We start from the raw sequence: 12,736 nt of genomic DNA, 5'->3' as shown, positions 1-12,736 counted from the left end.
CAGCCAAGAAGAACAGCATATATTTGCTGTGATAAATCCAAAGGGACAGTCCGTAAAGGACAAAGTTGTCTTTTTCCAGGTAGAATTTAAATGTTTAATTAAGAAATGAAACTGTGGTAGCTACAGATAAATTAGAAACTTATATTTGATATATCTTCTTTGCTCAGAAAAAAAAATAATTTAGAGTTAACACAGTGTCTGTTAGATATCTCTGTGGAGGACTTTGGTAAAATAAATTGTCTTAGTTGACTTGGTCAAAGATGAGCCTTAGTGGCCCTACTATACAGGAGAATGAATCATTTATTGCATTGTGGCTGCTTCCAACTTAAAAAGATTTTTGCACTAAATGTTCCTCTGACAAGATCTTAGAAGCATTTTTTAAGAAGTTCTATCTAGGCAATTACTTAATTTTTAAACAACGATCCAAATCTAATTTGGAAAGTTTCAAATTGAAGTTTTGTCAATGTCAATTGTTTTGTGTTTGATTCTGTGCCTTTTTTTCCTTGGAAATACAGTGGAAGAAAGTTTATCAAGTGGCTGCTTGAGCCTTTTTTTTATCCCCTCATTCCTAAAGACTAGTAGTATCAAGTAAGTAGACAGCAAAAGTACTAGCTGGTCACCAGGTAAATTCAGCCATCAGAAGTTAAATTATTAATCATGTTTTTTGATAGGATCTTCAAATAAGAAGATGATGGTCCCCTTGTCTTCAGTGCTATAAGGGGCAGAGGTTCAGATAGTCTCTTGGTTTGAAAAGATTGCAGCCCAAAAGTTAGTAGATCAGATAAATGAAGTTTTCACATGACAAAACTGAAATGCTATCAAAGGCAGTAAATAAAATATTTCTTCTATTGTTGAGGTTTTTTGGAGGGAACAGTTTTAAGGAAAGTGTCTGCTCAACAGTAAGGGTAGAGGACAAACCAAAGGGTAGTCAGACAGTGAAGGAACTGGTAAGAAGGAGGTCAATAAGAAGTAATGAGGAGAGTGTGAACCTGAGTGCACAGCTAGAACCCTGAAGGCTGCTCACTATTAGAAAGCTATCCAGGTACTTTTCAGCTACATTAGTAGTAAGTACAGGCAGAAACAACAGATGACAGGATTTTTTTATTTTTTTTTTTTAATACAGCAGTGTAATGTTTTGCTTTATTTGGGATGCAGTAAAGGACACTTTACACTTTAAAAGAAATTCAGCCAAGGATATCATTGCTAATTATTCAGGCAGTTAAATTTAGACCTTGTTCAATCAAAAGAAGTAATCAATCTTTTCAAAAAGGATGAGAGCAACATAAGCCAGAGAAGGTCAAAGAGATTGTCTTTGCAGTTATTTGAGATGCCTTTTTGTCTCATTCTTTCTCTTCTGTATAGCTGTAGAGCAGATAATCTGAATACAGCAGATTTCTGTACTGCTATTCGCAGGAGGATGGGTCAGAGGTTAAGATGCTAGTCTGTTTTGGCTTATGATTGACACTCTCTGAACTTGGTGTAGAAGTTACTTGCCTTTTCTGTACCTGTTTTTCCCAATGATAAAGTGACCAAAAAATGCACTATTATTGTATTAAGCAATTTTGTGTGCGAACAGAAAACTCAAAAATTTGAGGACTGTAGGTGTTGCTATGCTATTAATAGTTAAGTTTAGCAGCCCACACATAGACTGCTTGAGTTGTATCCTGCCTTGCCTTGAGCTGCCATCTTATGTCATGTTTGCCACCTGCACAGAGGTGTTCGAGACATCCTGTGTGATCTGAGATGACTATGGGAAGGCAAATGAATCAAACCCGTGATTTCTCAAAGTTGATTCTTTGCTTTTAGCTTGGTCCCTATTCTCTCATAATCACTTGACTCCCACTTAATTCCTTCTTTGATTTCTCACTCTTTTGTTCTCTATATATCTTGATCTATGTTGTTTATTGTTTCATTCCATTTCGTCTTCCTGTTTAAGCTACAATCAATGAAAATCAGCTGCCATGCACCATTGCACTATCTCTACCTTGATGCTGTCCTCTGTCATGTAGGCTAGCCTCCCACATAATCTAGGGAACTGCTTTATTGTTTGAAGCTGTACCAGGTTTTCACATCCACTGGGGATAAGCACTGTTCAGAATACATACAGAGCGCAGCTGATGAGCCACCTCATCATGTGGGACCCCATGGCATTAACTCTGGTGAAGTTCTTAAGAGAAAAGGAGAAGTCCCTAGCAGTATACTGACATAGCTGTTAGTATTCCTTCCCTTCTCATAAGCAAAATGAGGCTTTGTAAACTTAAAAGCTAATCCTTCAGTCTCCTTGTATTTCTACTGCCCAGCTTAAGTTTTACTGCTGGACCTCTTAGGGTCACACTTAATGCAGAGCAGTAACCACTTGCCATGGTGTTAAGTTTTGCAAAGGTGTATACTTTCAGCAAAAGAAATTTGCTGGGTGTTGCAAAGAAAAGGGTGAGAGCAAAGGTCTGCCTACATATTGTGGTACACTGCAATATGCAGATCAGTGTCCTCTGTAAAGTTCTTCTTGGTTTTAACCAAATGACCAAAAACTAAGGTATCAAGCAGTCTGTGGCTTCATTCCAAAGGTAATCATAATCTTGTTTATTTTGTGTATCTCTTTAGAGAATTTTTACATTATCTGGGCAATGATGGACAATTAGATTCTGTGATTTGCAGAAGGGTTACTATGGTGTCCTGGGGTGACTTTATGATACTGGTATCCCCAGTCGTCTGGTTTATGTTATATATTAAGTTCTGCACCTTTAAGACTGTCTTTGAAAGCAAGAGAGGGGGAAGAAGAAGCACACAGTTTGTGTTAAAGAAAAACATCACTCCCACACACCCCGCTCCTGGACTGTGGTGTCTGCAGCACGGACAGACAGTGGGACAGAGCTTCTCTCTGGCTTTTAGTTAGTTTTAGCTAGCTGAGGCAGAGGAGTTCCCTGGACCTTTGTTTTTTTCCAATTTTCTTAGATCTGTGCAAGCCTGCTCTGGACTGAACACCCAGCCAAACCCCGGGAGCTCACGCCTGTGGCCCACCGGGGCCTGGGCATCGGCACTTTTCCAGCGTTGGAGGGACTGATAAGAACCTGAGCGAGCCGAGCTGCACCACATAAAAAAGCCTTTTTCTTCCTAGACTTACCATCCCATCGAACAGCAAGAAATTTTATTATTTAATATTACTCAATTTCTGTTAAATAAACAGCTTTTTCCACTTCTCTCCACAGAATTTTTTTTTTCCTTTTCCCAGACCCGTTGGTGGGGAGGGGCATTTCCCTGTAGAGATCCCCATTTGGAGTTTTCCTTCCTGATTTGCCCTAAACTAGGACAAATACAGTTTTTGGCGCCCAACGTGGGGCTCGAACCCACGACCCTGAGATTAAGAGTCTCATGCTCTACTGACTGAGCTAGCTGGGCTCCCCCAGCCTGGGAATTTTCACGTGAACAAATTCAGAACCCAGATGAAGTAGGGAAATATCTGGAAGAGAATTGCTGTGATGATTCTAAAAAGAAAAATATCATTGCAATAAGCTGGGCCCTAGCGTATGCTTATCGCACGGTGCTAGATACTGTAAGGCAGGCAGATAAATCAGCAGCTACCCCAGTGACTCAGGCTGCAGCCAAGCCAGCAGCCAAACCAGACAGTGAGCCTAAGCCAGTGTCTGTTGCTCCTGCCACAAGAGGCATGAAATTCAAAACCAAAACTGATCGGCCAGTAGATGATGATAATGGTGATGCGGGGGAAGGACCCTCAAGACCAGCAACTGACACAAAATCAGAAGGCACTGGTGAACCTTTCTCCCTGAAGGAGAAAGAAACCTTTCTCCCCTTTGTGGCCTGAGAAAAGATTACACTCGACGACCTGATGAATCTATAATTAGTTGGTTAGTCCGTCTGTGGGATGCTGCAGGTGAGGCTACAGTTCTGGATAGCACTGAAGCGAGGCATCTGGGATCCCTGTCACACGACCCGGTTATTGACCAGGAGATGATGAAGGGGGCTGACCCTTATAGTCTCTGGGAACGGGTCCTAAGAAGTGTGGCACAAAGATATCTGTGTGCAGACAATCTCTATATACAGCAAACTCATTGGAAAACCATAGAACAAGGGATTCAGCGCTTGAGAGAAATGGCAATAGTAGAGATTGTTTTCGTGGGTGACTTAGGTACTAGGAATCCAGACTTGGTGCCATGCACATCTGTGATGTGGCGAAAACTTGTTCGACTTGGGCCACAAGAATACACTTCTTCTTTAGCAACAATGAAGCAGGATGACCGGGAAGAGACTGTGCTGGATATGTCGAAGAAGCTTCGAGCACATGCAGATACCGTGCATGGCCCCATACAGACAAAAATTGCAGCTATGGAAACACGTATGCAAAACTTCCAAGACAAAATGGAGGAGAATTTCAAGAAACTCAGGGAAGACCTTCTTCCAGTCTCGGCAGTACAGACCAGGAGCCCTGGTACTCAACGCAGAAGTTCCCCAGATAGAGATAAAAAGCTACGAGCTGAGCTGTGGTTTTTTCCTACGTGACTGTAGAGAAAACATGAAAAGATGGGATGGAAAATCTACTGCTGCTCTGGCGAAATGGATGCTTGAACTGAAAGACAGCAAGACTCAGGGGGAATACTCCACCAAAAAGAAAGCCGCTCCAGTAGCCTGTAGTCAAACTGACAATTATGATGATAACCAGGCTTAGAGGGGCCCTGCCTCTAGCCAGGTAGAGGCTAGGGAAAACCGTGTCTTTTGGACTGTGTGGATTCGTTGGCCTGGCACATCAGAACCACGAAAATATGAGGCCTTGGTTGACACTGGTGCACAGTGTACCCTAATCCCATCAAGATATGTAGGGGCAGAATCTGTTTCTATTGATGGTATTATGGTCGTCTCTCATTGCATAATGTTCACATTTGTCATTTAGGCTACATTTCCTAACTTAAATTTTGACTGTGAGAATGTTGTTTATGCTTGTCTGGATATTATTCAGTACTCTTCTCATTTGTTACGCAAACTGTTCCAATGCATCGTGGTATTTTACAATACTCAAAGTACCAGCAAGCAAAAGCTTACAAAAAATTAACGAAAGAAAAGCATTTGCAAGAGAAGCACACCTTTTTACTTCTTTAAGCAGTGAATACCTTATCAGAGCTTCACAATCAGCAGGACAGTCCATCAATAAAAAAAATCCATCAATAAGAAAAGTGGGTCTATAAAGTGTAAAGAGACAACATCACTAGTTCATTGAAATTCAGTTTTGGTGGTTTGGAGAAGGTTCTGAAGTAGTGTCACTGCGCAGTTGTCATGTATCTTCTTTTGAGGGGTTTGGAGAGAGGTTTGTTAGAGGTTAGGTCTATATTATATGGACAGTTAGTCTGACCTGTAGAGTCGTCTTCATGCTCTTCCATACTGGAGAGTGCCTGATACCTAGCAGCTGCCCTCCTCCATTTCTTGGGCCATATTTCATGCATTCATGCAGTTCAGGATATGACTTCTCTCTGACTTTGTACAGCGGAAATTGCCTATGTTATACATTAGGATAGCAATTGTGGAGCTGCATAATGCCACTAAATGATCCATTCCCAAATGCAGTTTACTGTGATGGCCTTTCTTCTAGGATATGATCCATTGTGTCAAACTTGAGCAATAAAACTCAATTGTAAATTGTGGACAAATTAACATTATTGTGCCCATTCTAAGAAAAGACCCAGGAGGAGTCTGGGGAACCATTACTAATACAGTAATAAATATGTAAAATACATTAAAAGACAGTGAAGATTTTCTGTAATTTGATGCGTGATCAGTTCTCTGTGTCATTAGTAGTGCCAGTGTGCACGGAAAAAAGAGCTGGTAACCACAGATGGCCTAAAGCTGATCTGGAAACCTGAGCTAAGTTCAGTCATTTTATAAGATTACTAACAGAAACCAGCACCTCACAAAGTAATTGTTTATAAATGAAGAGCTTTATTGTAGTGTCTTTCTGCATTTTCTGGGATAAAATGCTCGGTGTTCTGTATTAATTAGGTTTTCAGGCTTTTGAGAGTCTGTCAATGGCAAAGGGATTTTTTTCCATAACCTTGCAGCAGATATTAATGAGAACAGAGGCTTCAGCAAACATTTCGCTGTCATCTGTTGTTTTTGCAGGAATGCAATGGTGAAATAGCAGCAGGAGTACAAGGGCAAGGCTGAGTTCTTGGAAAACATGTGACTGTATAGCATGGAGAGTATGAAATTCAGTCAACCACTTAGAGAAGCAAAGCTATTGAGCCTGTTGCATTACAGCTATGCTGAGATCAAAATATTCATAGCAGAACTGAAACTGAGCAACACACTATGCTATTTCATACATAGGAATCCTAACTCTGTCATAAAATGATAATTTGTACTTATTGAGTGTGTTCAACACTAGAGAAAAAATTAACAGGATTTTAAAAACCATTATATTCATTATTTTTCTAATTATGAAAATCCATCTAATTTTTAATCTTAAAATGTAACAGTATTGAAAAGTATCTTAATGCCCTTCTTTTAGTGACCGTATTTTGAGATTTCAGTGCTGAAATGGAGGCAGAAGACTGTAGACTTTGACAGGGCAGAAATAAGCTGTTCTTGTTATTAAATGCCACCCAGCTAGAACTTGAGTAGATATGAATGTTGCCACTTTGGAGAGGAGGCTTTCTATTGGTTGGACTAAACAAATAGGTCCATAAGCTTAATACTTACATACCTGTAATCCACTGCACTATCTCTTTCTGCTCCTCTTTCTTGCAGCAGAGCTAACTAAGCAACATCCTTGTAATGATTCTCCCCTCTGTTTTCACTTCAACAGCCCATGTGCTAACTGTGAGGAGGTGGGAATCTTCTGTGGTTTCAATGATTCCTGAGTATTCTGTTTCTTGTGCTTAACACCCTGCTGTCATGCTTGACTGAGAGTCAGTATATAAGTTTTGAAATTATTTCTATACTGGGTTAATACTTCAATATCTTATCTTCCTAGCCAGCTTTTATTTCTGGAACAAACAGGGTTTCTTAAACTTTGCTCCTACACTTCTCAAAAACCAGCTGGGTATCATGGACCTTGCTTAACATTTCTACTTTGACACTATTTTATGGTTTTGTGGTATTGGACGCAGTGTATAGCATCCCATCGCGTGAAAAAAAATTGTCTTTTTAAACATGGAGGTGCTTGTGGTGCTTGTGTGGGGTTTTTTGGTGGGAGGAGATGGCTGGCTTGTGGCAAGATGATTGGTGGGATGGAGTTTTTTGTCTGTCTGGAATTAGTGTCAGGCTCTGGTAAGCCTGGGGCCATGTATTTTTGCTTTATGAGTTGATGTATACTACTTCATAGTTGGTTAAGTTAAAATACAGTCATGCTTACTCCAAACTTAATCCATTGTGTTTCTCTTATTTAAAAATGTCAGATAAGCATTGTTGTGTATCATAAGAAGCTTCTTTCAAAGTTTCTGTTTTATATTGGCCAAACACTTTAAATTTTGTGAGCATTTGCTGATATCCATATGATGTTTTGCACAAGGGTAGCTCTAAAATTATTTCTCCTGCATGGCTGGTTTTCATTTTAACCAATTTCTGCCCAGGAGTATCATCTTGAAACTCCTTTGGAAAATTGCACATATTGGTCATGCAGCCCTAGTATTTCTTTTAGAGGTTGTAGAAGAGTATGGTATTAGCTTTTAAAAAAATGTTGTGGAATGGAGTTGTAAAACTGTTGTGGAACAGTGCTATAGATGCACAAGTGTGCATTTCTTTAGATCCAGACCACCTGTTCTCCAAAAATTTTGGACAGTGTGTCCATTTGGACAGTGTGTCCAGGGAGTCTGTGGCAATGATTTTGAACTCTCGTAAGTGTTTCTCTTGCTTTTATACACTGTGGTTATTCTGTTATACCCTAAATTGTGCTACTTTTGGCAAGTCAGCTTAGCTTAATTTTTTCAGTATTTTAATGGTCCTGTGATATTCTGATGAAGTCTTCTCCTGGGTAGCCCTGTCTGAGCAGTCATATCTTCCTGCTCTGAGTGTTTTTAAACATGTTGATTGTTCTTTAAGAATACTGATGTGTGACTGGGAATGATGTATGTTGTGATGTCTGATGAGGTCAGTTCCTGTCCACCCTTCTGCAGCTCTGCAGGAAGCTGAGCTGCCCTTGAGGCAGCTCCTGGGTGGCCACAGCTTACATCAAAGAACCAGTTTCAGGGTTGTTTGGTTTTATTAATTTTTTTTCTTCTCTCCTTGAATTGCCCTAGTCTTAAAAATTTTTTTAGGAGATGACAGGCTATGCCTGTCAGGGTGGTAGTCTCAGTAAGTACTGTAACACTCATTCTTACCTCAAGACAAGAGTTTTCAGCGTAATCAAGCTTTCTCAAGCTGATCTGTAGTTTATTTTACTATATTAGTTTCTTCAGTATGTTGCAAGCACTTAAAACGTTCACATTACAATTATTCTCTAGTTGCTCAGTTGAATTCAAGATCCTCATAAAACTGAATGTATTATATGGTAAATAAAGGCAGTTAGAAGACTAAAGGCATATTGATGCACTGAAGATGTGGCACCCTCAAATGGAAATATTCTTGATGACATATATAAATTACATCAGAAATGACTGGTGTTCTTACTCAGATTTTGTGTGTTAGTATAGAATCTGCCATATGTCAGTACCACATTGCCTTGCAATTCCTTTCTATATGTATTTACTTGACAGTATCTAAGTTTACCATTGTATTAAATTTAGCTTTTACTTCATTCTCGATGTTAATTTGACTTAACTATTTAATTCATATATTCTTAGTAACATGCTAGATCAACACTGATACTCACTTTAGATACTTTTTTTTAAATCTTTTTATGTCATTTTAAGAGGAAGTTTAGTGGTAGCTGCATTTGTTTGATTATATGAAATGAGGTAGCTTTTATCCTGTTTTATTTTATTAGAGTGAACATGTTCATCAACTACTTTATTATATATATTTATATATTTAATTTTTATTTTATATTATATATATTTATCTATTATATTTTTATTTTGTAACTATCGACGTCTTCAGAATATTACAAAAAACTTGAGTATAGCACATTCATTGAGATTCATTTTGTGTCCACTTCTTTAATTTTTAAGATTTATTTTATTGTAAATGATACAGACTGTGGACCTGATTTTCTGAATCTGAGAGAGTTCCCAGCCTATCAGTGGCTGATCTGTTCTCAAGAGACTTTCCCCTGGGAACAGATTAGCCACTGACGGGCTGGGAACTCTCTCAAACTCAGAAAATCAGGTCCACATGGACTGTTCATACACATTGACAGATGTTCTCAAACTTAACCTCAAATGTTATTTCTCTGTATGGGTATACCAAGAAAAAAAAAAAATAAATGTTAGCCACTTGCCTTTACTAAGCTCTGGACTCACTCAAGTCCTTCAGGCTGCCACATGTTCAAGATCTTTGATTCTTCTGCTCTTTTTTATTTTTTCCTCTATTTTTTCCCTAATAACCTGAATTCAAATCCATATTATGGATTACTTACCACTTGGGCCTAAAATAAAATATTAGCCACGTGGCAGTCCAGATTTCCCTTCTTTAGCATGTTGTAGAGCCCTCCAAGGCTCCTGTGAAACACAATCCATCTACCTTTCTCCTGTTCACAGGGGTCACCAACTGACTGAGCTGTTCCAATTACTGAAGTTAATTCTTATCTAGAATGGTGGTCAAACTGAGGCTTAAGGGAGAGGTTAAAACACTTGCTGCTCCTGAGAACAGCCTTCATTTTGCCATTAAGAACCATCAGATGCTTTCCAATAACCTGTGTGTTTCAAGTCTATTTTCTCTTGTTCAAAACCTAATGGTACTTGCCTTTTCCTAACCCTACCAAACCCCGACCTTAACCTAGATATTCCACAGAACAAGATGAACAAAATGTTTAAAATTTATTTCAGCCTGTCCTGAAATAAATAACTCCATCACCCCCAGGTGGGTTAGACTAACCCATGTCTAGGGCAAGACAAACCTTCATCCGGCTTTAGCCCTACCCCACAAACATCCTATAGGTGCTGACCTAACTGAACAAAAATAAACTATAAACTTCTATTGACAAGAGATTTCCACTTTGAGACAGACATGCACAAACAAGAGCTGAAAGGTGACATTTTCTACTTTCAGACTGTCAGCCTGGCTGCTTTTCTGTTTAGACTACTAATGGTAAACTTGTGAGTAGGTTGATTGTAAAAGGCTGAGCTACACATTCAGTAGTCCATGGAGTTATATAGGTGGGATCTAAAAGAATCTGTGAGGAACAGTTTATTTTAGTCCCAGTCTGCTCCACTGTCTCTGTATGGAATTGTGAGGATGGGATTAGGATTGCTTTTAGCAAAAGAGTAAGTGAACCTCAGTAATCTGTGTACCTGCCATGAGCTGCAGGACTTCCATGAGGGTAAGTTTCTTTAGCCTCTGGCTTGGAACTGCTAGATCCAACCATATGACATTTTTATAGTTCTGATTTGGATTGGGAAAACTGAGAAACTATGTTATAAATTATCTGTATTAAGATTAGGGTTGGTGTTTGTAGGGGCTAAATTATAACACTGCATCTTTGTTCCGCTAAATACCTGTCTATCAGTGGAAAGCTGGAGACAGGATAAAAAAACCCCAAGCCATAGGATGTAGGTGCTACAGGAGGTTGTTCACTTCTGGGCCTTACACTATTGGGCCTGAGTGCACATTTGAAAATCTGGATGTTCACCAGTGATATGGAAAAAAAGAGTCTATCATGACAAATTTTGGTGCTGTAGTTAGTTATCTATGTTATGAACATTCATACTACAGTTAACATGCTTCTTGCTTCAAATGTGGTTTGAATGTGTTGGCATGGTCAGGAAGCTTACCTGTCTGCCACCTCTTTGAAAAGGAAATGTTGGATTTTCAGAAAGCCCCCTAGTGCGGATCAAAGCCATGTGACCGTTTAGCTCACTGGTGAGAAAGAGCAGTGTGAAGGCCTGTGATGATTCCAAATGTTAAATTAAATTATTTCTCTTTAAAATTCTCTGTGATACTTATTAATATTTTATGAAGAGGTTGGTGATGAGAGTGAATGAGGTTTTGGGGACTTGTTAACGGTCTTAAAAGCAACCAAAAATCCCCATATATGCCAGAAAATGAACATTGCTGTTGGCATCAAAAGGCTAGTCTATGTCTTTTTCTTCTCTGATATAATCCTTTGTCTTTCTGCTGTAATTATGTCAAAACTTCCTCTCACATGCCATGTCCAGCATTGCATCAGCTTCATGATTATCTCGACCTCTGGTTTCCACAGTAGCAATGCTCACCACCCCTTTGTGCAGCTTGATTTTGTGCTGTGAGGCTGGCTAGGCTTGGGAAAAGATGGTCTGTGAAAGAATATGGTAGTACTGGAGCTGTACATTCTTTGTTTTGAGAAGAATAGGTTATAATGTTTATATGTTCATTCATGGTAACTGCTAATTGCTACTGTTTCAGTTCTGTGGGGCTTCTGGGTATTGTTTTGGTTTTGTTTTAATTTGTTTGGTTTTGCTGTTAACTATGCAAATAGATAGTTTGGTCAATTTGTAATGGAAGAACAATCTGAACATCAGTCTGTGGGATGGTTCATTCCCACAAGCAAATACTCTATAAAGATTTGGGGATTGCTTTACAAGTAAGGTGAAGCCTAATCGCAGCTATGTTTAAGTCTTCAGTATTATAATGAATGGATAGCAATGGGATTTATTAATAGAATGCATGTATTGTGGTTAAATACAAAGTAAAGTGTAGCTGTGTCAAATTACTTTTGAGATTGCTGATTGAACAGCCCTTATTGCTGAATTATTGTAGCATACCTTTTATCTAGTGGATGACAATCTACTTATGAATTTAACGAGGGGAGCAAAATGAACACCTTGTGTTAAATAAGCATCATCCTTACAGTTCCTAAATTTTTATGACTTTATGTTGAAAATCATGCAGATAAGAATAATGTTAATACTGTTCAATGTTATGAGAAGAAAAACCTAATGAGTCTTTTTTCTTTCCCTGTCTGAACTGGAGGCCAACTTGTAGTGCCAGCAGAATTCTCTCATTCTTTCTTGCTTTGAAACCATGGGATTCTTTGCTAAAAGAAAAGTTGCTTCACTAAAAACACCAGCAACATTCCCCCAAGGACTCCGCACTTGGAAGTACATTTCCACACACATACATTCACATACACCCACACATACCCTCCATAACCCTGCTTTTATATACTTTCTTTTTTTTTTTGACAAAATATTTTCTTGTGTGAACTTTGGAAATTGTAGAGCATGAAACACTCCCAAAAGTTAAATACTGTTTATGCCTAACTGCATGAACAGACATGCTGAAAGTAGCAGTGGTTTTGTTTTGTGTTATATATATTAAATTATTCCTTTTTCCTTTCACTGTAGGTACTTCAAAAACTAGGAAAAGCAGATGAAACTAAAGATGAACAGTTTGAAGAATATGTTCAAAATTTCAAACGGCAAGAGGTCAGTTACTTTTTCAGTTTCTTTAATTGTATCTTAAGAATGCAAGATATTTAACTTGCTGATTTTGAAGAAGGTATTGGAGGGGAACAGGTAAGATTTTATTTTTTGGTGGGTACAAGATTTTGTTCTGCAGATTTCAGACAGAGATAACATTGTGCATGCAGGGTGCTAAAATATGGCCTAAAAATAAAAGCACATTTGTAGTCATATGTAAAATCATCATGCTTGAACTG

General features: G+C 38.7%; 1 protein-coding gene and 1 non-coding gene across 2 annotated transcripts in view; one reads left to right on the top strand and one right to left on the bottom strand.

Annotated features, from left to right (window-relative positions):
• Positions 1 to 12,736, top strand: part of AMPH (amphiphysin) — a 124,760-nt gene that overhangs the window by 45,703 nt on the left and 66,321 nt on the right. Inside the window, exon 2 of the mRNA XM_086844481.1 lies at positions 12,423 to 12,503. Within this exon, the coding sequence (XP_086700607.1) occupies positions 12,423 to 12,503 (81 nt within the window). The remainder of the gene's footprint in view (positions 1 to 12,422; positions 12,504 to 12,736) is intronic.
• Positions 3,324 to 3,396, bottom strand: TRNAK-CUU (transfer RNA lysine (anticodon CUU)). The gene has a single exon. It is a non-coding gene; the product is annotated as a tRNA-Lys (tRNA).

The sequence above is a fragment of the Cyanistes caeruleus genome, chromosome 1, assembly GCF_971803275.1.
Source record: "Cyanistes caeruleus chromosome 1, bCyaCae1.hap1.1, whole genome shotgun sequence".
Lineage (NCBI taxonomy): Eukaryota > Metazoa > Chordata > Aves > Passeriformes > Paridae > Cyanistes > Cyanistes caeruleus.
This window is presented reverse-complemented; position numbering and strand designations above follow the sequence as displayed.